Source organism: Apiospora phragmitis, assembly GCF_038363925.1.
Source record: "Apiospora phragmitis strain CBS 135458 chromosome Unknown utg000006l:1.0-5683423.0:1.0-5690449.0, whole genome shotgun sequence".
NCBI classification, from domain to species: domain Eukaryota; kingdom Fungi; phylum Ascomycota; class Sordariomycetes; order Amphisphaeriales; family Apiosporaceae; genus Apiospora; species Apiospora phragmitis.
Genome location: NW_027117404.1, coordinates 4,150,402 through 4,174,641, shown reverse-complemented (window position 1 = coordinate 4,174,641; position 24,240 = coordinate 4,150,402). Strand labels below are relative to the sequence as shown.

The 24,240-nt window shown below is 55.7% G+C and overlaps 8 protein-coding genes across 8 annotated transcripts; 4 read left to right on the top strand and 4 right to left on the bottom strand.

Moving 5' to 3' along the window:
- Positions 1 to 1,357: 1,357 nt before the first annotated feature.
- On the top strand, positions 1,358 to 3,151 carry PG994_006519 (integral membrane protein PTH11; the record flags this gene model as incomplete). Its single annotated transcript, XM_066857928.1, has 7 exons — positions 1,358 to 1,549; positions 1,618 to 1,690; positions 1,754 to 1,907; positions 1,976 to 2,121; positions 2,205 to 2,299; positions 2,381 to 2,494; positions 2,579 to 3,151. 7 exons carry the CDS (start codon positions 1,358 to 1,360, stop codon positions 3,149 to 3,151), a joined length of 1,347 nt encoding a protein of 448 aa, XP_066717197.1.
- A 355-nt stretch (positions 3,152 to 3,506) lies between these two features.
- PG994_006518 (cytochrome p450 55a3) lies at positions 3,507 to 4,822 on the bottom strand (the record flags this gene model as incomplete). Its single annotated transcript, XM_066857927.1, has 2 exons — positions 3,507 to 4,753; positions 4,810 to 4,822. The coding sequence occupies 2 exons, from the start codon at positions 4,820 to 4,822 to the stop codon at positions 3,507 to 3,509; spliced, it is 1,260 nt and encodes a 419-aa protein (XP_066717196.1).
- Positions 4,823 to 6,843: 2,021 nt separating this feature from the next.
- PG994_006517 (Cell division control protein 4) lies at positions 6,844 to 10,208 on the bottom strand (the record flags this gene model as incomplete). The annotated part of the gene is made up of 3 exons (XM_066857926.1): positions 6,844 to 6,957; positions 7,026 to 9,725; positions 9,810 to 10,208. 3 exons carry the CDS (start codon positions 10,206 to 10,208, stop codon positions 6,844 to 6,846), a joined length of 3,213 nt encoding a protein of 1,070 aa, XP_066717195.1.
- Positions 10,209 to 14,707: 4,499 nt separating this feature from the next.
- On the top strand, positions 14,708 to 16,879 carry PG994_006516 (uncharacterized protein; the record flags this gene model as incomplete). Its single annotated transcript, XM_066857925.1, has 1 exon — positions 14,708 to 16,879. One exon carries the CDS (start codon positions 14,708 to 14,710, stop codon positions 16,877 to 16,879), a length of 2,172 nt encoding a protein of 723 aa, XP_066717194.1.
- A 275-nt stretch (positions 16,880 to 17,154) lies between these two features.
- PG994_006515 (uncharacterized protein) lies at positions 17,155 to 18,029 on the bottom strand (the record flags this gene model as incomplete). The annotated part of the gene is made up of 2 exons (XM_066857924.1): positions 17,155 to 17,856; positions 17,919 to 18,029. The coding sequence occupies 2 exons, from the start codon at positions 18,027 to 18,029 to the stop codon at positions 17,155 to 17,157; spliced, it is 813 nt and encodes a 270-aa protein (XP_066717193.1).
- Positions 17,998 to 18,495, top strand: PG994_006514 (FAD binding oxidoreductase; the record flags this gene model as incomplete). The annotated part of the gene is made up of 1 exon (XM_066857923.1): positions 17,998 to 18,495. The coding sequence occupies one exon, from the start codon at positions 17,998 to 18,000 to the stop codon at positions 18,493 to 18,495; it is 498 nt and encodes a 165-aa protein (XP_066717192.1).
- A 112-nt stretch (positions 18,496 to 18,607) lies between these two features.
- Positions 18,608 to 18,852, top strand: PG994_006513 (uncharacterized protein; the record flags this gene model as incomplete). The annotated part of the gene is given in 2 exon segments (XM_066857922.1): positions 18,608 to 18,753; positions 18,771 to 18,852. The coding sequence occupies 2 exon segments, from the start codon at positions 18,608 to 18,610 to the stop codon at positions 18,850 to 18,852; spliced, it is 228 nt and encodes a 75-aa protein (XP_066717191.1).
- A 162-nt stretch (positions 18,853 to 19,014) lies between these two features.
- On the bottom strand, positions 19,015 to 22,903 carry PG994_006512 (uncharacterized protein; the record flags this gene model as incomplete). The annotated part of the gene is made up of 6 exons (XM_066857921.1): positions 19,015 to 20,505; positions 20,526 to 20,913; positions 21,189 to 21,553; positions 21,728 to 22,039; positions 22,093 to 22,773; positions 22,832 to 22,903. The coding sequence occupies 6 exons, from the start codon at positions 22,901 to 22,903 to the stop codon at positions 19,015 to 19,017; spliced, it is 3,309 nt and encodes a 1,102-aa protein (XP_066717190.1).
- Between the last annotated feature and the right edge of the window lie 1,337 nt (positions 22,904 to 24,240).

Genomic DNA, 24,240 nt, shown 5'->3' with positions numbered 1-24,240 from the left:
TGGCAAGAGCTATATAAGTACAGCATCGGTTCATTGCAGTCGAGGGACAGGGGGCTAGCGGCAGAGGAACCTTGGCTCTGCGGGTCTAATGTTGACGGAATCAGTTTAGGTACCAACCCGAGACGGCGCCGGCTAGACTGGGACCCCTCGCAGATTATTTCCAGGGACAGAGCCAAGCACATACTGGCCGACTATTTACTGCAAGATAAACAGGTGTGCGACGGTAGACTCGAACAAGTAGGCGCCAAGGCATGCGAACGACTAGTTCCAGTCATCAGCAACGCTTATAGGTTTGACCCGCTCTTTGGGCTGAATCTAGCGGAGTAGTGCTTACGGCAATGGGGAATGCGGGAATACCTAATGCCCAAATGCCATGTGCTATGCGTCCACATTGGTCGCTCGGTTATTGGTGCCCCGGGGTGAACCCCGACAATGTCTCGCGTATAATGAAGAACCCCTGGCACCATCTAGTTAGTATGTACCTGGTTTTCTTCGCCCACTCCGGTCTCCCGTGCTCCCCCGCAATACATTTTATCGGTCTAACCTACTAGTCTGATTCAGCAACGGGGGGCGTTGGTCATCCACCTTCGCAGCTACTGCAGATTCAGGAGGAGCTGGAAAACCCGCGCTAAGCCTGGCCCAATAAGGTGCTACTTATCGTCGGTCCTAGTGGACGCGATAAGGCAGTTGGCCCCGCATGCCTCGCCGGGCTGAAGACTTAGTATGTTTCCGGTTTGAGAGCCGATAATACGAGACTGATTCGGGCCAGGTTCGCGAGGGGTTTGGCGTCGTGTTTCTCTCCTTGACTAATCACCCCTTTGCTAGACCTCATTAGCCCCAAGGCAATGCAACTCAAGTGGCGATCACCATGATCAACATACACTATAGTCAGTAGTATTACTATAATGGGCTTACTGTTATAGCCAGAGACGGGTGCTTCATTGCAGCCATTGGAGACGTCCTCTAGTCAGTTCGACTACTATTTGTTCTAGGGCGAACCGGTGGCGTTTGGCTTTTAGCCCCTTAAAGTTTTGCGAGACCGGAGCCTACCGTCAGAGGCGTAGCTGGCATCCGCCTCACCCGCCTGTCAAAGTAAGTACGCCCGGCAGATTGGCACTGGTGTTTTACTTATAACAGCCAGTGTATTGGTCAACCCAGAACCTCATGCGTCAGCCCTCTTTTCTTTTTTTATTCTTTCCCTCCTCTCTTTAATAATTCTCCCGTGGAATTATACTACTTCCATGCCTGCACTGGATTGCACTGCATAGCCAGGTCAACACACACGCACTGTGCCTTGCCAGAAGCAACCCCCCACCCTCCAACGAGGAACACACAGTCTCGGACTGAAAACGCAACTATGGGCGGGCAGGAGAATGAGGCTTGGATTCTCCTGAGCCTGGGACTCTGGGTCATCGGCCTCCGGATCTGGGTGCGCTGGGAGATGGTGGGCATTCGCAACTTTGCCTTTGACGATTACTTGGTCTGCATAAGTGGTGTAGGTTTCCCTCTGGCTAGAAGCCTGACCGACGACGACTACCAAGCAGCTCCCGTCATGGGCTACTCCCGACTCTCTGGCACGCGAGAAATGCAGTCGCTAATTCATGCATGTGGCTGCAGCTTGTTTTCGTTGCTGAGACGGTAGCTGCATACTTGGTGGGAGCCATGTTTGACGGCCTCACCAACAGTTACAGTGAGTAAGCCTGCCCTACCTGTCAAACCGTGATGACTAACCTCAAGCTTCTTCTTCATGCAGTGACGGACGAGCAACGTGCCCGCCTCGACCCCAACTCGAACGAATTCTACAAGCGGGTGTGGGGGTCCAAGATCCAGGTCATAGGATGGTCGTTCTACGCCTTCATCCTTTGGTCGCTAAAGCTGTGTCTTGCTACCTCCTACAAGAGGCTATTGTAGGTTCTTCCCCTGCTCTCGGGTTTGTAATGTATTTGCAGAATGCTGACGGGTTTCGGCAACCTAGTGAGCGAACAAGCATCAAACGGTCAAGGCTCCTAATCAGCATTGCGTTCTACGTGATAGGTGCCACGTATATCATCGTGGCCTTGTCTATCCTTCTTTCATGTCAACCGCTTCCCAAGTTCTGGCAGATCTATCCTAACCCCGGAAGTAAGTCGCCTACCCCCTCTACCCATTACTTATACACTCGCATCTTTTGTCGATTACAATGCTCACATTTCATTGACCCGCAGACCTTTGCCAACCCACCCTATCGAGCGTCTATGTGCTGGTGGTGATAGTCTTCAATGTGCTGACTGATGCGTATTTGCTCTCAATTCCGTTGCCGGTAAGGATCCGACTCACTCCTACATGACATACGCTCAGAGGACAATACACTAACCACGGCAATCTGTGACCCCCTTCTTAGTTGCTATGGCAGGTAAACATCGGACTCCGCAAGCGTCTTCCCTTGATGGCTCTGTTCAGCGGTGGTTTGTTCATCGGCATTGCCGGTTGCATCCGTGCACATGTGATTCTCAATGTTCGTCTCTCGCTCTCCCCCTTTCTGTCTCTCGTTTCATAGGTTGTCCCAGTTCGAAGACTAACATATACTTTCGCTTTCCAGTCCGGACCCGAAGGCGCCGCCGAGGGTTCCCGCTGGGCCTGCCGCGAGACCTTCGTCGCCATCGTTGTGACCAACATGCCCTTCATCCACCCCAAGATCCGAGCCGTCCTCCAGGCCTTCAAGTGGACCAAGGACTGGGTCACGGGCTCGTCGCGCTCGCGCAGCGGCCGCAGCGGGAACAAGTCCGGGACGGGCGGTGGCGGGGCAGGCGCAACGGCTTCGTGCTCCAAGTCGCAGAGCCGGCGGGGCGCGTTCCAGCTCCAGGACCTAACGCCCAAGAACGGCGGTCACGGCCACTTCAAGAGCGGCTCGCGCGCCAAGGTGTCGGAGAAGAGCCTGGGCTCCTCCACGGCCGCCTGGGACAGCGACGAGCACATCCTGCGGCACGATGATTCGGTGGCGTCGAGTGTCCGCCCGGCCCAGCCCGAGGAGGTCGCCGCTAAGGGAAGTGGCATCGCTGTGCTGAAGGAGATTACGGTCCATGAGTCCTCTGCGAATGATGATGTACGACTGTGGGGACCAGACTGGGGCTACAATAAAGAAATAGGAAAGGGCAAGGGCTCGAGAAAATGATTCTCACAGCTTCGAACAGGACACGAAGCGACTGATATTGTAAGATTATGAACGACAGGGATTGGACAATGACTTGGTACATCAGGGAATTACTTTCTACACACACATATATATATATATATATTAGCTTGCGGAAAACCATGGATCTATGCCGCTAAATGTGATAAGTACAAAATAATCATTAGTAAGATCCATTTACTTTCCAACTGTGAGTTGTCTTTCATCCTGAGACCTGACCCATGGCGTGGTAATGTAACGTGCACCTAGACAGGATGGTCGTCAGGACAAGGAACTAGCATAACCCTTGACCCTTGTTTTCATTTCGGGTCGCACCGACGGCCCCAAGCGAAATCCCTTAGTTAAAGTACACCGGCAACTCCTCAACACCAACATTCATAGTAGGCTCCGAGTACGACAACTCTATCTCCTTCTTCGCCATGCGCAGGCCAGGCAACCGGCGGAACAGCTTGACGAAGACGATCTCAAGCTGCGCCCGCGCGAAGTGTTCGGCCTGGCACCGGTGCGGCCCGAACCCGAACCCCAGCGTCTCCTCAGGGCGCATTCCTCCGGACGCCCACCAGTAGATGTCGAACCAGTCGGGGTCCGCGAACTTCTCGCCGTCCCAGTTCGCGGCCTGCACGGCGCAGATAACGCCCTCGCCCCGTCGCAGGATCTGTCCGCCGATCACGACGTCCTCCCGCACCGCCCGCCGGCTGTTCAGCCCGGACGCCGTGTGGAAGCGCGTCACCTCGCTGACGACCTGGGCCGCCAGCGCCGCGGGCCGCCGCCGGACGTCGGCCAGCTGGGCCGGGTGCTGGAGCAGCGTCAGGACGCCGAGCGCGATGCTTTTGATCAGCGCGGCGTTGCCGGCTGTCAGGACGAGGAACGCCAGGGCCGTGACCTGGTCCTCAGTGAGATGGCCGGGCGTCAACTGCTCGGCCACCAGCTTGCTGATGATGTCTTCGTCGTTCTCGCTCCCTGGCTGCTGCTGTATCTTCTTCTGCTGGACGAGGCCGGCGATGTACTTCTGGAGCTCCGCATTGGCCGTCTCGGCCGCGTTCCGGCTCGTGCTGTTGCGGATCTCGCTGTCCCGCGACAGGCGCGCCACATCCCCCGCCGGCACGCCGAGGGCCCTGTAGATGATCAACGTCGGCACATGGAGGGCAAACTCCTTGACGAGATCAACAGGCTCCTGCCGTCTGCCTAGCTCCTCGCCCTTCGCGACGAAGCCTTCCAGCACCGCGTCCACGACCTCTTCCATCATGGGCCGCCGCTTGCGGTCCACGATCTCGGGCGTGAACTCGTCCTCGAGCATCGCCCGCTGCGCCGCGTGGCCCGGGTCGTCCATGTTGACGAACGTCACGATCGCCTCCTTGGCCTTGCGGCCGCCCCGCGTGGATCTCGGGGTAGCCCGGGCCCGGCGGTCCGCGCTGAGCTTGGGGCTCGAGAGGGCCTCGCAGCAGACCTTGTGCTTGGTGAGGAGCCAGGCGAGGTTGCCATCGTACAGCTTCACCTGCGAGATGGGGGCGTCTTTGAGAAGTCTGGCATAGATGGGCGAGGGGTGATACGTCTCTTCACGAGCGAATGGAAAGCTGGGTATGTCTGTATACTTGTCAGTACCGGCGCAGATTGAGTTTTATGGTAGGAGTGCTGCTAACCTTGCATTGTCATTTTTGCAACTTCGATGTTGGGGTTGTTATATTGCGGAAAGCGGTGATCCTCAACCACCTGCAGAAATAAGTGGCAAGTAGATCGAAGGTTCTGGGGGAACTGCCTGCCGCAATTATGAGATATGAAAGGCGAATAATCTTGTTCGGGCTGGGGAACTATTAAATGTTGGTCTATGTCTGAAGTAAACCAGTCGCCTAAATACTCACATGCGGGATTCAAGCAGACATACCACCGCCGACCTGGCCGTACTTCACAGGCCATTCTATTTGATCTGAAAGTCGCCCATTGTCACACGGCCTCGTATGATCTGAATTCGAATCGTGCCATGGTATTGGGGTTGGACTTACAAATCCAGATCGTTCGCAACGTACGTAATTCGAGCAACTCCGCGGAATGGACACCAATAACACATTGTGAACTTCACCCCCCTCCGACCATCACCCCCCCAAGACTCCAAGTCTTGCTGTGCATTCCACAATGTATCGAATGTTGCTTAGAAATCATTGACCGAAAACCCCCTTTTTCACAAGTCATGTATGTGTCGCAATGGCGTGCTGGGTCGCCGTGGTACCCCCAGGTATCAGGCAGCCGCAGTCCATAGACAGTCAAGCATACGGAGCCCGGGACCCCGGTTTCTGTACTGCCTGTCGCGCGTTCGTGTTCGCATTCAGTCGAAGCTTTCTCCGCATCTCCGTCGTACTTCGAGCCGGGTGGTAGGTACTTGCTCCAAGCATATTGACAGACCATCCTGGCGGTGATGGATGGCACGACCTGATCGTCATGTCCAAACCGAATGTGGTCTTCCTCACAGCCCCCCTCCTACCAATCGCCAGTGGCAGCTTTCAGGAAGCATTTGGAGTGAGATCTCCATTGCTTGGGGCCATGTCAGGGGAGCCAGAGACGTCACGTTCTTGCCGATCAGAGCGGTCACCTTATCGGAGATGATGGGTATGATTGCCGTAGTGGTTCCGCACCTGCAACCACCACCAGGACTGTGGCAGACCAGCACGTCCAGGAGAGGCACTATATGTGCGAAGACTACAGTGACTCCCAGTGCTAGGGAACTGGTCTATTTTCAGGTATCCCATCTAAAGGACTCGCTTATTGAGCAGACGTGTCTGAGGACTTGCTAATCGAGATAAGCCGAGCATCTGATATAACCGAGAAATAACCAAATGTATTGAAGCTGAAGATTAAGTATTTTGAGAAGTGATGGACATCCAGGATATTGATGCAAAAGGATTCGGACTACATCTGCGACCGGGCCAGCAGCTGGCACATATCTCGTGTCTACGCAGTCACCTCTTGGGCTGCAAGGCAAGGGGGTTTAACATTGACGACGATGATGCGATCACGGGCAGTCAATCGTGGCAATCAATATGCACTGGACAAAGACATATCATAAAGGTAGGTTCATTGAGCGTCCCTATTTGGGAAGCAGATACATAAAACGACACCAAACATTCATTACTATAGAAAGTCAACCGTAAAACTCCTACACAATGCTTGAAAACAATCATAACTTATGCTGTCCATCTTGAATGTAATGCAGGTTTCCATGACACCATTGTTTGCCACCTCTGTAAATAGAACACTTCAAAGAAAGCCTCCAGGGGGTCCTGGTACGCTTCCCTGCATGCTGGAAATACCAATATTTCTCCATTAAACGCCTCGCTTGCAACGCAGGGTCACCTGTCACGACACCCACGCTCTGGTCATAGAGCCAATGTTTCGCTCACTTCATATAAGCAATGCCGGGCCATGATACCCTATAAGCTTCGCTTGCCCCAACGCCATGCCATGACAAGCAGTTCAAAGAATAACGTCGTGTTCGTATCGACGAACCGCAAAAGAGGAAATGAAATACACCAGAGTCCGAGTTGCTGGGACTCTGACACGACTTGCAAATGCGAATAATTGCGGCATTGGCCACACCAACGGCCGCCGAGATGAACGTGTTCGCAAAGACAGCTGGAAGCCTGCACTGGAATTGTCGCCATAACGAATCAAGGCTGAGCACCTCAGTTGTTATCCTCGGTTTCAGCTTCTCGAGTAAGCTCATTCGACTGCAGCACGATTCGCTTGCCGAGCTCGGCAGGGTTTTTCCCGTCACGAACGGCGCCAAAATCGAGTATCTACCGGAGTAAGTTAGTATGGAGAGGTCAAAACAACATGATAGGATGAGTAGCAGGGGGAAACGTACCTCTACATAGGTCAACTGGTTTCGTTGCACAGCGGCAACACATCGTCGCTCATCGAAGCGCACCTGCCAGACCCCACTAAGGTCTGTAAGCAGGTCTTGTATGCACTCTCCTGAGCGGATGTCCCACATCTTGAGTGTCCTATCGCTGCCGCTAATGACTTTGCGACCGTCGTGTTGAAAGCAAGTGATGGCGCCCGTGTGGGCAGTCAGGGTGGACTGGCACCGTCCAGTAACCGGATCCCAGATACGCAGGGTTGAGTCAGCGGCGGCAGACACTAAGCGCTCATCACGGAGATCCAGCAATCCAACCAGAAGGGAGTGTCCCTCAAGAGTATGAAGACAGCTGCCCGTTTCGAGGTCCCAAATCTTGACAAAGCTGTCCATACTGCCCGAAATGCAACGATTGCGTTCCGTGTCCAGTACCACGCTATAGACCTTTTGCGAATGTCCCTGGAGTACGTGGACGGTCTCCCCAGTGCTGATGCGCCAAACTCGAACCGTATTGTCGTAACTGCCACTCACTAGAGTATCGGCGTGTGCAGCGATGGCGCGAACCGAGTGGGTATGACCCTGAAGCGTACGAATGAAATAGGGGCAGTCGGCATCGTTGGCAGGTGGGCCGGTCTGAATATAACGTCTTGAACCGGCTTCAGGGAGGCGCCATACTCGCAGCTGGCTGTCGCGCGATCCGGTAATGATCAGAGGCTTCGGTGGCATCATGACTGGTGCACCGTCCTGGACCTTGCCGGTGTCTTTCGGCATGAGGATCTGCAAGCATCGCACAGTGCTAGTGTGACCGTAGAAGACCTGCGAGCAAAGCCCCTTCTCGATGTCCCAAACACGGACCGAGCGATCGGTCGAGCCAGACACCAATGTGTTCCCTTCGTACTGCAGTGCCCACACGCCTCCTTCATGGCCTTCCAGACGCTTGCGCAACTTGCCAGTCTGGGTATCATAGACGTGGATCAGCTGGTCATCGCTACCGGTGATAATCTTGTCTTCATCGAACTGCAAGCATGTGATAACATGGCGAGGGTGAGCAGGAAAGGCGACATGGCTGGGCTGCACCTTGCCACTTGTCCAACTCTTGCGAATCATATAATGCCGTCGGTAAAGCGACTTGAAGAGATGTAGCTTTCGCAGACTCTGGAGTCCAATATGGGGATCTGGCACAGCCAAAGCCGCTGCATTCGCTGCCGAAATTGGACCCTCAGACTTGTGCATCTTGGGGGGAGCCTGGATTTCTTCCTTCTCCTTTTTCAGGAAGTTGTCACTGATACGTCGCTTGGTGGTACGGTCGCTAATGTTATGGAAGCCCAACCTCTTACGCTTGGTCGCCCGTGACGACTTCACCTGAGAAGGTGATGATGCATCGGGTTTGGCCGAGGATCGGAGTTCTGCCTCACTAGAAGCCATCCGCTTTTGGAGGCTGAAGTCACGCTCACAACCCTCGGGTCCAACGGGGTCCTGCCAGCCCCAGCCTTCTCTGACGGCTCTGTCTAACTCGCCCGGTGGGAGAGTGAAGCCGTCTCGATCGAATAGTTCCTTCCATCCCGTCTCGTCACTGTCGATAATGTTACGCCAAGTCTTGGACACCTGGCTGGCGCGGCAGCGGTCTTGGGCATCAAGGTAGGATATGATGTGCAGCGTCAGTTCACCAGGAAGGTCCTTGAGAATGTCACACTTGAGTGCGGGGCCGACAACGTCTGCTACCACATGCAGGGTTTTTCTTGGGCATCGACGAAGGAACTGGTAGATCATGAATGATTTCATCTCAGCAGGCATGGCATCAAAAGACTCCAGCATCGAGCGACTATCCATGATGCCGGATTGGAGAGTATGAGAGTTGGCATGCTGGGAGCTGAGCAATTGGGATCGAAACTCGGCAAGAGCCGACGGATGATCGTATTCCTCGTCCGCTATGTCTTGGCTATCGTCGTGGACAACGACTGACATGCTTTCCTCGTCGCCATCATCTTCACGATCGGTGGTGTGGAGCTGAGCAGCCTGGAGGGTGGGGGACAACCGGGGGCTTGGCAGGCTCGCATCCTGAGCGGCCAGCGTGTTAATCGATCGTGGATGTTGCAGAGCACGGATCGACTGCTGCAAGGTTTCGTCGGCGTCGGTCAGGGGCTCCGGATCTGCTTCTGTAATGGGCGGTGTCGCTACATTGCTGCTGAAGACAGTATGGGTGTCGCTGCCGGCGGGGCTCGAAATATCAAAGTATTCATGCTGATGGGCCTGGCTAGGATCGGATTCAGGCGTCTCAAACGAGTCAAGGTGGCTCCGTCCAAGACGGTGTGGTCTTTCCGGGTAGTCTTGAGAGGTAGTAGGTCCGGCTAGTTCTGTCGTGTCAGGAGTCACCGGAAAGCCGCTGGCAGGACGCACCGCGGCGCCAAGCTCGATATCACCGTCCCTACGCGGCCCATTTGCCAACGTTCTCCTCAGCTTGTCGGAGACAGCAGTGGAGAGACTTGGGCCTTGCGGTCTAGCAACAGGCCTCTGAGACTTTTTCCGTACCGAGCCTGATACGATAGGGGAAGCGGAGCGGGTGCCCATCTTATGAGATCTGCGTGTTGCCAATTCCATAGGGGCCTTGGATGACCGGCGGCGAGTCTGGGAAATGTCGAGGTCGGGCTCCGTCTTACTGCCTTCTTGCATTTGCTCATTGCTGCTAGTGGTACCTGTAGATTGGAAGGACTGGAATGTAACGTGTCAGCCAGATGGGAACTTGAAAGGATCTAGAATCATGCCAGGCAGGCATATGCACGGAACAAAACATACCTCGTGATGTTGCCCCTGTTCGTCGGCACCAGGCCACGGCAAGGCGCCATACAAGTCCAGATCGAAGGAAAACTTGGCCAGCTCGGGTGGCGTAGGTTTCTGAGCCAGCGGGTATTCTTTGGAGTCGAGGGTTGCTAAGGATCTTGGCTCTCGAACGAACAATGGTGGGTACGACCGCTTCGTGGTAGTAGTGGTGGTGATGGTCTTTGTCTCGATGCATTCGGCGACTTCGAACTTCATTCGAGGGCGAGGGGATAGGGAGTCTCCATCATCCCAGTTCATGGAAATGGTGGTTTGACTGGAGCGAGGTCGAGAACGCGCAGATTGCTGGGTTGAGGAAGAAGCGACGGCCTGTTGGGCTTCCATGCCCTCGCTGGGCCTTCGAGGCGTCGATCTCATATTCGTGAAGATTGATTACTGCTTCAAAAACATGTGCTGGGAAGTTGAGTTGGGAGAGTCGTACGGGCTTCGAAGAACGGTGAAGAAAGGGTCAAGGGATGCCAAAACCCATGCAGATGTCAGGCGGGCGTATGTATGTGTGAGTAGTGTGTGTTTGAGTGCCCACTCGGACAAGAATGGCAATGAGACAAATTGTTCGTTTGACTCGGTGAGCGAGAACGACTTGCTGCTGATGGCTGATGGAAGGCAGCCACGGGGGAGATTGGTCGGGCTCGGAGGGTTTAGGACCGGTTAGCCTAGTTTTCTTGCTGTTGCCTTTTTGGAGAGGACCACCGAAGTCAAGACCCGAGAGGATTTCGAAGAAAGAGAAGAGAATATCAGCCCCAACAACAAGAAACCCCAAGCCGGCTCGCCTGAAAGTGTGTAGGCGTAGGCGTAGGAAACAAGGCAAGAGGGTCAAAAAGTAGGGTTGGAGAGATGGGGTTTGGCCAGACGATAATCGCGTGTTGCGGTTTCTGTTCCCAGGCGAGCCAGCGTCGAGTGGGAAGCAGAGCAGAGCGGGTGATGGGCGGCTTTAAGTTTAGTGGCAGGCAGTCGGGCCCAGCGAAGCCAGGACCAACTCCAAAAATCTTGCTTGGTTTTAACGAAGTAGTAACCTAACAGCAGAACAGGAAGCCGTTGAACAGGTGCACCCGATCAAATGGACCGGCTAACTTAGGACAATTGGATGTCGGTTACTTTATGTACATGTATTGTATGTAATATGTCCAGCATGCATCTATCAAGTGGGTTCCGACACAGATGAGCAAATGTGAGTTGAGTGACTTGAACCGTCAGAGTCGGCAGGCTACACGTAGATGAATGGGACTTTGGGTGTGAGAGGGGCAGGGGGGGGTTGATGATTGGGGGTCGATTTGATTGAGGCAAGGTCATGAAGCAGTGCAGTACCAGGTGCAGCAAGCAGTCAGGCAGTTGCAGGCTTTTGCAGCGAGTACTTGAGCAGCCAGCAGCGCTGCAGCAACAGGCTAGCTTAGGTGCGAGGTGCTACGGGTGCTAGGCTTAGGTAAGGAAACCACAGCCGACACCTGTCTGCGTCTGCTTACCATAGCCTCTCCTGGAAAAGAACATGAAGAACAGGGAACAGAATGCAACCACCATGTGGTGAGAGCCACCACTGCCATCCAGCAGACTGCAAACTGGACGAACCGCCACGCCCACTTTGCGCCATTCAATTACCAATTAGGCTGGACAACTGGACGCGTTCAGAGCAAAGGCCACACATCCACAAAACGACATCCACAACCCCCCCTTCCCCTCTCCACCTGCACTAACCTAAAACCGATCTACCCCTTGCCAGTTCCCACCTTTCCTCCCAAGCAGGGCTGTCAAGGCTCCTCTCTGGCTTTTGCGTCAACACCAATATCAATCGTGGTTCATCTTTTATTTGGACATGCCTCGCGTGTGTTGATATTGCCTCTTGTTTACTCGAGCAGCTCCACATGGCGCATGTCAACCAATGCATACAGCGCACAGGCAAGGCATGCAGAGAACTTCCAAGGTAGCCAGCCCACTAGGCAGTACCTAGGCAGGTATTATGCACTGGATAGGTTAGAAAAGGATCATGCGTGCAGTTGGAGAGGTCCTGGTCATATCATGTGAGAATAAGAGCGGGTGGTGGTGACCTCTCTTGTATGTAAGCACGGCTACGGCTTACATGTCCACTGCAGTCAAGCGATATTGACCCATCCGCACATCCATCCCTTCCTTCACAGACCCAGCCGTCAAGCCGTGAACTGAATACCTGCTACGGAATACATGCGCTTCAAATGAAAGGCACTCATTCGTTCGGAGGGGATTGCCAACATCATCCGCAAGCCACTGCTGTATGTGCCAAAGCTAAAGAACGGCCGTAAGCTGACAAACGACATCTCGAAATTGATTCATGAAACCCCAACTTGTCCATGAAACGAGTTTATTCTCATTTGGCTGCGTACGGAGTACTTGAGGGGATAATATGCATGAAGTTAGGTTCGATTCCTAACAGTTGAGCGCTATTGGTATCCCATTCTGTCACCTTTGTGTTACATGCACGTGTTTTCTGGGCGTTGGGTGATGCGCCATGCAGCTGTCACTCAACTCGGGTTGGTAGGTGTATTCGGGCTGCATACCACTGCAGTATCTACACGTACTCACCTAAAATACTCACCTACCCACGCTACCCTTCGCCATCCCTGGTTTCTTTCGATCCGTGCTTGTGACTTGAACTCTCTTGCCGCTGTCCACAAGGACTATGGCCACTCATAGCCCTCGAAATGCGCCCCGTCGGCGCGTCGGCAGCTGGATGATTTGAGAAAGGCGCCATCACCTGTAGATCATTGAGCGCGTCACTCTTCCTTGCCAGTGATAATAGGGGGTCGGGTGCGCTAAACTCGGTTCTAGAAATGACCGACCTTCCACTCCTGCCACGGGCCGCACGCGGGGTCAGCCTATCCCTTGTCTGTCTCCTGTTTTTGTCTTTTTGAATTCTTCTTCACCGTGGTGAAGTACTTCGTAGCCTTGTAGCCTAGTTCCGTGCCCTAAGGCAGCCCCAAAAGTCAACCGAAGACCATCGCGTAATCCTGAAATGGGATCGATATTGCTCATCACAGGGAGAAGCGCTGAAGACCAGAAATGGGAATGTCTCTTCCCCCATGCTTTGGTTACGTCCATGCAAAGAACCAGGCAGGGGTCTTCTTGCAACTAATCCCTTCTTACCGACACGCCGACACGACCCTGGCATCTCAGAAAACCAACAGTGAATGCAGACTTGCTTTTGCTCCATCCCAACCTGGCCCCCGATTCCCGGAGTTTCGGGATTCCGCGAAAGTTCTGGTGTCGTGTATTTTCCAGAAATCATCATTGCGGGTTCATCATGACATACTTACCTACTACGATGTGGTCAGTCGGCAAATCCCGCATCCATCTGGCCATCATGGTTTCTCCTCGCATGGATCAGGTGACGTTCTTGAACCAGATCGACTATTTCGAGGCAGATGGATATCGCGCCAAGAATGGGGTTTATCTACCCCATACTGTCATTCTCATTTTGCTCGACTTTGTTTACCCCGCTTGGACGTCAAGTGGTTCATCGCAAGTGTTTCCAGTATCTAAATCAAGTGTAACGAATGGTCCAAGAGCACTGATTAGAAGTGAATGGTATCCGAAATGATACCGTTGTCACAATCTCATGTCGCCAGTAGGTCACGCATGTAGTGCATCACCCTGACTTCTCTACCCTGGGTGACCGACTATTCTGGCTCGTGATCATTATTTTTTCGAGGCTGACCAAATACCAAGGTCGTATATTAGCTCGTCGTGCTAATTTCGGGGCTGATGCGGTGGGGTTCTGCTATTTCAAGCCACTGGTGGTGCCTGTTGCCAGCTGAAAACCACCAGCTTGTGTGCGCTCCTATCCAAAAACATTGTGATTCTGACTGTGTTTCTTGACATATGCACGCATGCGGTACATTTCTTTGAATTCGAGTCATCCGTATCTCGTCGTTCTCAAAGGTCCTGCAGCTTGAACCAGGTAGCTTGGCCACGTCTGGATCGGTCGGCCGCTGCTTTGCGTCCGGGGGTCCCACCGTCCCACGTGTCGGGCGCCCTGAATATGCAAAACCACGGCCGAGATGCCGGATATAGGCCTCCGCTGCCACCCCGCAGCCCACGGCCATCATTGGCAGCATCTTATTCCGGTGACGGGTACAGACTCACGAGTTTCCCGCCGCCGCCCGGGCCACCACCCCGAAGCCAAGGCTCATCGCCGATATCCCCGGAGGGGCCGCCTCCGACTCTCCCCCCACGTCCTATGGGCTTTGGGAATGCTGCCATCTATGGCCGAAGGCCCGACCGTCGCTCGGTGTCCTCGTCCAGCCTTACTCCTCATTGGAATACAGAAAGGCCGACGCTGTTGAGCTTTCCACCACCGCCCCCCTCGCCTAACAGACCACCTAGCAGACCACATTCGTCCTATGGAAGCAAACCTCCTCCGCTGCCTCCCCGTCCTGCAGCCAAACCTGTGGAACTTAGTGCAACACCACCCAGCACCGTCCCCAGTACTGCAGCATCGTCACCTCTACTTTCTAGCTTGAGAGTCCTCTCAACCTGACAAGTTTCCCTCCTCGTCCTCCAGGACCTCCTCCACCAATCCCATCCCTATGTCAACCACCTGCTTCAGGAGCAGTTCCCGCGAACCGTTTTTCTCACCAGATCTTTCAAATCATCGTTCTTCGTCCAACCCATCGCTACATAACAGTAATGTTCACCCCGGAAATAATTCCACAGCCTCTTTGGAGACCTCAACCCCGGACTTGTTGCCGCCTCCTTACGCCCCGTCGCCCGCGATTGAGCCTCAAGCTTCGCCTGCGCCGACCCCACCGGTAGCTATCACTTCACCTCCGCCAGATGGAGAAACACCGGTGTCAAACCCTCAATCTCCCAATGAACTATCATTCTTCCCGATGTCACCGCTCAAGACGCCAACATGCCCAGACGAACACATCGAGGAGTTGCTGGAGCAGATGATGGGCCCCGCAATCCAACTCACAGATGCCGATACAGTCTCTTCGCCGGGTCATGGTGACGATACGGTGATGGTACGGCCACTGTCCAGGCAGTCGTTTGATGGACATGGCTCGGAGCCGGAATCCAGTTCGAACCCCATTGCCCCACTGAAGCCACCAAAGACGCCACTCAACTCGAAGAGGCCGATATCAGTCTCACTATCATCCGCTGGCGACCAGAGGACGCCTTCTTCGTCTGATTCTGAGTCAGCTAAGCGGAAAAATCAGGACGATGAAACAGCCGCTGCAGAGTCTTCCAGCCAAGCAGCGGACTTAAGCCCAGTAGGGGACCACTCAACATCCGACCAAATCAAAAGTGCATCTTCGTCACCTCTAGTTGGCACTTCAGTGGCGCCATATGAACTATACGCTATTGATTACTACTACCCTTTTCCTAGCCACGACCATGGCGTTTCACCAGACAAAGATGACGAACTGGAACATACATATGTATCTTCAGCTGTGTCCAGGTCAGTGACCACCTGCATCGATGCACCTGTCACATTCGCAACGACCTGGTACTCGCATTTCGCCGCTCCCGAGTTCTTTATCTGCTCAAGGTGCTATGCCGACCACATCGGATCCTCCCAATTCCGCGACTCCTTCCCTGTTTCCTCGCCTGCGGATGGGAAGCCTCGCGTGTGCCGTTTCAGTAGCCCGCGGATGAAAGACGACCTGTGGAAGAAAGCGATCTCGTCAGACTACCTTCAACCCGTCACAGACTGGATGCAGCTTCGGAGCCGCATCGCCGACTGTAAGGGGATAGCGGGCGCTAAGGGCAGCGAGGGCACGAAGTGGTATGCTCCGAAGCTCAATGAGTTCCCTTCTTGGTTCGCGGTGTGCCAGGCGTGCTATGAGGATCACATCAAGGTGTACCCCCAGCTGTCCACCTATTTCAGACCGCATCCGGAATCCCAGGCGCCAGAGGCCGTCTGGTCGTGTGACTTGGCCGTCCCCTTCGTCCAGAAGGAGTACGAGAAGCAGGGGCCCAAGGGCGACTGGTCTACCTTTGTCCGGGAAGCCAAGGCGCGCTTGGACATGCCCGCCTGCCCCGGACAGGAGGGTACTGTTGCGTACGGCAAGGCCTGGTTCCGACCCGTGCATGGTCCCGACTGGCTGCTCCTCTGCGCGGCATGCTTCTGCGACCGCGTGTTCCACACCGCCGACGCCAGCAAATGGGCGCCCGACGAACAACTGTCCCGCGCGCCGGAGCAGCAGGTCCGCTGCCCCATGGCCCAGTTCAACATCAGCACGGCCATGTCGCGCGCCCACGACCTGAAGGACTCGTCGGTCTTCTGGGCCGCCGTCACCAAGCTGGGCCAGGAGAAGTTCTGCGACCCCGCGGGCATCACCGACGGCGTCTGGTACACGCTACACGGCGTCGAGCCCGGCGCCGGCTACCAGGTCTGCAGCTCCTGCTACGTGAGCGTCGCCGAGCCCCTCGGCCTGAGCCAGTTCTTCCGCCGCAAGATCAACATCCCGCCCGGCGCCACCCTGCCCTGCTGCATGAACCCGGCGCACCCGCGCGCCAGCTGCTTCGTCCCGCTGCTGCGCGAGACCTACTACACGCAGTCCGCGGCCGCGCTCGCGGCGTACGCCGACGTCTACGCCGCGATTCCGCCCTGCCCCCGCGACGGCGACGCCCAGGGGGGCCGCCGTTGGTACGGCTGGAAGGGGTGCACCATCTGCCCGGAGTGCCACCACGAGTTCGCGCGGAAGCACGCGGGGCTCGCGGGGCTCATGCCCTTGAAAAATACGCTGATCGAGGAGGACGGCACCATGTGCGAGATGTACTCGCCCCTCATGCGCGACCTGTACCTGCTGTGCAACGGCACCGAGCAGGCGGCACCGGACCTGAAGCCGCTGATCGAGTTCGCGGAGAAGCGGCGCCGGGTCTTCGCCGAGACCGTTTTGCCGATCCGCAGGATGCTGTCCCGCTCTCGTATGGGGCTGGACCAGCAGCAGCAGGGCGCGCAATACGCACAGCAGGCACAGGCGGCGGGATCGGGCGCGGTCGCGGACGTGTCGCAGGTGGACGAGCTGGAGCAGAGATGGAGGAGTGTTGAGTAGACAGTGCGTATGAGAGGGGGGGCGGGACGCTTATGTATTCAGGGGTGTTGCGGTGGTGGTGCTTATCGACACTTCGATAGCCTGACTATTTATATAGATTTCGTCGATACGATATGTGAGAAAGCGAGTATTTATGAAGCGAAATTCTCGCGTAGTATATAGAAAATAGACTAGATTTACGTTGCTTTCTTTCTTTTATATAGTACTTTATGTATTGTATTATTTATTGCTCTCAATTGTGTCACATGGCACCTCCCACCATCATATCATCTCACTCATCTCCGTCCCAAGTGACAAGATGCATACCCCCAATCGTCGGGGGCGCAATGGACTCCAGTTCGCGGAGGCCGACCTGGTCCCATAATTCGAGCACAGCGCCCGCCGACATCTTCATCCACCCAAAGTACCGCGGCGCCCCCATCCTGTTGTTCCAGGGCGCTTGGTCGGCCGCCGGGTAGTCGCCCTGCACCGCCTTGACCCACGGCATCACCGTCCCGCCCGGCCCCCCCTGCGAAGGCGTCGTCGTCGCCGAGGACATCCTTGTTCGCGAGGAGGAAGACGCATTGCTGGGGCGGCATGGGCTCGGGGACGTTGGCGCGGACGCGGTCCCAAAACAGCGCGCGGACCTCGTCCATCGACTTGCCCTGCAGCAGACCCGGGTCGGAGCGCGCGTCCAGGCGGAAGAGACGCAGCAGGGCCGCCCTGGTTTCTGGCCGCCCCTCGTCGTCGTCGCCGTCGCCGTCGCCGCCGCTTTCTGGGCGGGGGGCGAGCTTATCGGCTACCTGGGCCTGGATCTTGGCAACGAGCGCTTGCCAGCGTTGCTCGGATGACCCGCCGTATTCTGTGCGGTAGAGAGTGAACCCCCACGTCAAGTGAAATGCGTCATCTTCCTCCGTTACCCAATACAGGCCGTCGGCGGCGCCTTCGGGCAGCTGACGGGCCAGCACGGGCTGAGCATCGACGTGCTGCTGCTGCGGCTGCGAGGCCGTCCTGGCCGGCGGCGACGTGGTGACGGCCCAGCGACGCGGAGAACGCGGACCTGTTCTGGGCGCTCCGCGGCGCGGGCCACAGCTTCGGTGTCGTGACGTCCTTCACGTCGCGGATATTCCCCCAGGGCCATGGCCTGGGGCGAGGTCGTGGTCTTGCCCATCACGGCACTTCCGAACTTGGTCTCTACCATGTTCTTCAACGGCACGAAGGAGGCCGCCCAGGCGTTTAACGAGCCCTTGCTCAAGCTGGATGCGATCATGAACACCACGGGCGTCATCCCGTACCCGGTCTCCAACACGTCCCCGAACCCGAAGGCACCCCCCGGTAAGCGTTACTTGTTCAGCGGGGCGAACATCGTCCATCCGTTCGACCTCAAGATGGTAGAGGAAGTATCCGACATGTTCCACAAGGCTCTCGCCCCCGAGGGGAACCACGAGATGAAAGCGGCAAGCATGGTCACGTTTGAACTGATATCCCGTGGCAAAGTCAGCTCCGTCGACACCGCGACTACGGCCTTCGCCGGGCGTGATGGCCAGGCCATGAACATGATTATCAACATGACTGGGCAGAGCCCAGAGAAGGACGACGAGGCAAAACACATCTGCTCAAACCTAAAAGATTTCTGAAGGACAGAGGCTGGCGGTGAGACGAGGCAGGAGACCGCGGGGGGACATACCTGAACTGCCTGAGTGAGCCGCCGTAGTCTATTTGCCCAGTACAGCCCTCAGAACTGGGTCTATGGGAACAGACAGCGAGCACAATGCAGACCCCGCAACGGAAGAGGATGAAGTCTTCACCAGGGCGGACCGAGTTTTCGGACCCAACATCCAGCGGTTGCGCGAACACAAGGTCAAATACGACCCCAACAATGTATTCAAGAATCTGTGAATCTTCTCCACAGCGAGTGGGAATGCAGATGGGAAGACGAATGGTGGGCTATGATAGCCCCTTTAACATTGGATCCGTGCCTGATTGGCCAGTAATATCGCATGTTCAATACACTGCTCAAATAAATACACTTTCATTTGCCAATGTTTAGATGTGATTTGATTGGGAGACCTATATTCATATGAGCGATGCCTGGCTTTTCACCGTAGTGTTTCCATCTCCGTGCCGGGGACTGAGGTGTTGGGGGAGAAATTCAGTCAAGACGTCTTATGCTTCCAATCAGTCTTAACGAATTCCGCGCATCTCTCCGCAACCATATACGTCGCGGCCATCGTGTGCGCCGTCGGGATCCGGGGGAACACGCTCGCATCCGCGACCCGCAAGCCGCGGAACCCGTGTACGCGCAGCCGGTCATCGACGACGCCGCCGTCCCCCTCCGGCGCCATGCGACACGTGCAGCCGAGGTGCAGGACCGACTGGACGGCGCCGCGCGCGAATGTGTCCAGCGCGTCGTCGTCGAGGTCCCGCCACTTGCTGATATCCCGTCGTCCCGCCTGAACCCCGGGCGCAAAGAACAGCTCCGCGGCGTGGCGGTACCCGGACTTGTGCGCGAACTGCTCCGCGAGGTGGAGGGCGAAGCGGAGGGCCTTGCGCGCCACGGCGCAGTCGTGGCCGTCGCTCAGGGCCCGGTAGTGGATCCGCGGGCTCTGCTCGGGATCGGTACCCGAGGCCAGCTCCAGGCGGCCTGTCGTTTGCGGCTGCACTAGGCAGGTGTAAAAGCTGCAGAGCGGTATCCCCTGGAAGCGGCCGAGCACGGTCCCCGCGGGTATCACCATGATCTCGACATCGGGGACGTTCTCTGGCAGGGCGGCATTCGTGGTGTCGTGTCCGAAATCAGGTTCGGCCCTAATCGTGGATGTTTGCGGGTCGATGTGTGATGTGTTGACGTAGATTGTGGTGGCGGTTGTGCCCGACTTCAGTATGCCCGTCTTGTTCCAGATCCAGAGAATGACCTGCCAAATGGCGAAAAGGATGTTACTCTGGAGCCGGTGAAGCGTCTGCGCAAGTGGGACCTTCATCATGATCGGAAGACCGTGGTGGTCGCTCAAGTGCGAACCGACTCCAGGGAGGTCTTTGTGCACTGGAATGCCAAGTGGTTCCAGCTGCTCTGCTGACCCGATGCCACTGAGCATTAGGAGTTGCGGGGAGCATATGGCGCCACTGCAGACGATGACTTCTCTTTCAGCCTTGATGAATGTTGAGTCACCGCCGTTCGACCCGACGGATCTGACATGCACGCCCCGGACACAATGTTGCGAGGCATCAACTTCCAGCTTCGAGGCGACGACCCCAGTGCAAACAGTCAGCCTGTTGCGCCTCTCCAAGACAAGGCTCTTGGGCAGATACGCGCTGTATGCACTGTGTCGAGAGCCGTCTCTGTCAATCGTCGAGTCGAGATAGAAGTACCCAGAAGGCGGTGCTCCGGGATCATTGACGTCATTATCGATGGGCAGCCCCAGGGCCGCGGCTGCCTTGTCGACGTGGTCGTAGATCTCAAACTGCGGCTCATGTTTCCTCAGATGCACCGGCCCATCGCGTCCGAGGTAAGTGCGACGACCAAACGACTCCGCGGCCGCATGCTCGATCTTGCGAAAGAAGGGCTCGACCTTGTCCCAGCTCCAGTCCGGGTGCCCCAGCTCGTCGGCCCACGCATTGTACATGCCGGGCGCGCCGCGGGTCCAAAGCATCTGGTTGATGCGGGAGGCACCCCCAGAGCCTCGGCCGTGCGCAGGTCTGCGCGCTGATGTTTCGCCGCCGCCGCCCCATCACCGTCGCAGTCGTCGCCCGAGTCAGGCTCGGAAGCCCCCGGCTGCTCGGTTGGTTCCGACAGCCGCTGCACCATTTGGAACAGGGATGCGCCGCCCAGCAGCGAGCCCGAGAGGAGCGGGATGCGCGACAGCCAGTGGTCGCGGACCCTGCCGCGCTCCAAGACCAGGACGCGCACGTTGGGGTCCTCACTCAGCCGCGACGCGACGGCGCACCCCGCGGTGCCGCCGCCCACGATGACGTAGTCGAAGCTCTGGCCTGCGATGTCGCGGGGAGTGCGTTCCGGGTAAGAGGGGAGAAAGGCCACATGATGGCAATGTTGGATTGTGCTGGTTGCAATTGCACATTGATTAGCAAGTTTTAACGAGTGTTAGCATTCAGTAATTGCACTGACTGCCGGCGTTTCAATTGCCCCTCCTCCCCTCATTCAACATGCCACTCATTACCTGACCTAAAGCCAAAAGTCATTTGCGACAACATCAAACATTGAACCATTGGATGTCAACATGGAATTCGTGTTCAACCTTTCTCCCTACACGCGGTTCCAAATTGCGCTTCCATCTCCCGAATTTGGCGATAGTAGTACCAAACCTCCACCTCCTACCTCTCTCCCCTGCTCCCCCAAGCCACATAGCGGCGCCGCAGCTGCACCATGAGCGGCCCCTTCTCGTAGACGTCGAAGACGCGCTGCCGGGCCACCCAGTCCTCTTGGCCCTCGAAGAGCGCGAGGTCCAAGTTCCACAGCAGCCGCGCGAGGATGAGCCGCATCTCGGCGTTGGCCAGGTTCTTGCCGATGCAGTCGCGGGGCCCGTACGAGAAGGGCCGGAACCCCGTGTGGTCGTCCGACGCGTACCGCGGGTCGTACAGCGGGTGCGCGGCCGGTAGCCAGCGCGCCGGCGCGAAGGTCTCGGGGTCCCGGAAGTTGCGCGGATTGTGGTGCGTCGCCCAGTTGGTTATGGCCACGATGGTCTGTGTGTGTGCCGTTAGCTGATCGGGTCGACAGCCCCGTTGAGAGGGGAAGGAGAAGAGAGATGCAAGGGGGTGGGTGGCGTGCAATGGTGCAAGAGTCATGGATCGACAGGCTTACCCCCTTCGGTACGTATTTCCCGTCAAGCATGGCTCCGGGGATGTGCGTGCTGGGACTGTTGTCGCCGGCGGATAGATCCGCAGCGTCTCCTCAATGCAAGCGTTCAAGTAAGGTAGCCCTGCGGTGGACTTCATATTGATCTCATCATCGGATGAGAATGAGGTCCGGATTTCGTCGACCAGCATCTTGTAGACTCGCGGGTTCTGCAGCAGATGAAAGGTGAAGGCCGACATGGCCGAAGCCGTGGTCTCGCTGCCGGCCACGATGAGGGAGCGGGCGTTGGCCATGAGCTCCTCATGCGTCATCCCTTTCTCGTCATTGCCGTTGTAACGTAGGACGTACGACATGATGTCTTTGCGCGTGTCGTCCTGCAGCGCCAGCCTCTTTTCCGCCTTTTGGCGGAGAGTTGAACGCTTTCGACGCGGTTCTTCGCGTTCTGCTTCATGGCGCGGGTCATGAGGAGCGGCTTTAGGTAGTTGTAGTGCGCGAAGAACAGCATCTGCCGACTGCTCTTGACGGTGCTGTACACGCTCTTGACCCAGGGGTGGTACTTGCTGTTCTCCAACGAGTCGAAGGGGTCGGCAAACGCGAGCTCGCCGATAATGTCGAAGGTCGTGAAATTGTACCACCGCACCATGTCTACAGGTGCCCCTGTCTCGGCCCGCTCCTTGAGCCGTGCCATCAGAAGATTGACGTAGTACTGGATATAAGCTTCCTGTCCCGCGAGTGCTGCCTCCGAAAAGGCGTGAGATAACAGTCGTCGCTGCCGCCGGTGGTCGTCCCTCTCGGCTATCATGATGCCGATGGGCTTCGCGTAGCCGTAGGTCTCTGGTATCTTGGCATACTCTTCCTCGTCGGGGCGGCGAGCGAAGGCTTCTGGATATCCGACGGTCCCCTCTAGGAAAAGGCGATCGGGTGTTACCCGCACAATCGGCCCGTACTTCACGTGCAGCTTCAGCAGGTCCTTGGCAAAAGTGCCACGTATGGCGTTTTGGTACAGGTAAGGGAAGTAAGTGGCGGCATATAGCTTAGGTCCCGGAAACTTGGAGAGAGGATGGAAGAAGACTCGGTAGACGACCAAGACCAAGCGGTAGACAGCAACCTACGTAGAAGGCATTAATGGCATACTGACAGATACTCGTTAATACGTCTAAGCTTACAGTCCCAACAAGAAACACCGCCAACGGCCCTACCGGTAGGCTTGGGATGTCTAGACTACTGAGTACAGCCATAATGTGATGAGTGAGATGCCGCAGGAATGGTTCTTAGTAGAACATGAGGATGAGAGCGACTGGGCAGGGTAATATATCGGAGCCCCTCATGACACATTGAGCAGGGTGATCATCACGTGCCAGAAACTGCATAACCCAATAGAGGGCAGGACTTAAAGACCTGACTGCATTGCTTTACATTGTCACACCTATGTATGGTGCGGCTCGAATTGTATTGTTACATCGCGGATTAAGGAGCGGTGCTGATGGCGGGATCGTTGTAACTCTGCAGCTTGCAAGCCCAGTATCGTACTGCTATGATTTGCAGCGGAACAGAATCCTTGACTGAGGGGCGTTAGGACACGGTGGTTCATAGGACAGAAAGTCTCGAAAGTCAAATCTGGTTAGAGTATGGTATTTTACCGGACATTGATTCCGCCGATTTCACCATTTCGCCATTTCCCGGATTCCACGATTCCTCGATTTCCTGAATTCCACGAATTGGCAATTCGACGAACGCGATGTACGAAATATTCAAATACATAATTAACCCTTATTCTAGCCAGCTAACCCTACCTAATTACCTAATCACTGACCACTAACTATTACCTGGTGCGATGAAAGGATAGGGGTGCAGCACCGTGGAGGTGCAGAGCCAGATTGCGGTCTAACCACCTTATTAGGAGCCATTCCGATACGGCTTTGCTTGCGACATTTGATAGCCGAGCCAATGTCAGCTAATAAAATCATGCATATACTCCAATTAATATGCAGGTCTTTCCACGCTGACCCACTGCATGCCCCAAGATGCAGAGCAAGTCTTTTTCCCTCTTTGGAACACAGATGTGCGCCAACTAGCCGAATAGCAAGAAGCTATTAGACGCACGTTTCGTATAGCTAAGACCACCCCTATTGCCATCGCCATTAGCGTCCAAGGATGCAAGCCACGATATATTTTCTGACCAGTCACTTTGACATGTATTGAGTGTTGCCGGAATGGCCGAGACCTCACTCTTTTTATTCTCATCCTGGTTGGCATGTATCGTAGTCCTCACGCGGAGGGTCGGAACCGAGAGCCGAGTAACCATGAACAGAGTAGACTGTTCTTCGTGTCGTTTCTTTTCACCTAGTTTTACATAACTAAATATTTAGTAATTCTAAGTAATAATATTATTAGAATATATAACATAAATACCTCTAGGTTCTCTCTATTGTGCAATAAAAACCGAGGATAGTTAAAAAGTATACCAGACCGAGGTAGAATGAGAAGGGCTGAGTGGTCTATTGGCCGCCCTTACCCTGCATGTGCTCTACGTACTCCGAGTTCACCAGGGTGTTCAGCAGCAGATTACCTGGGA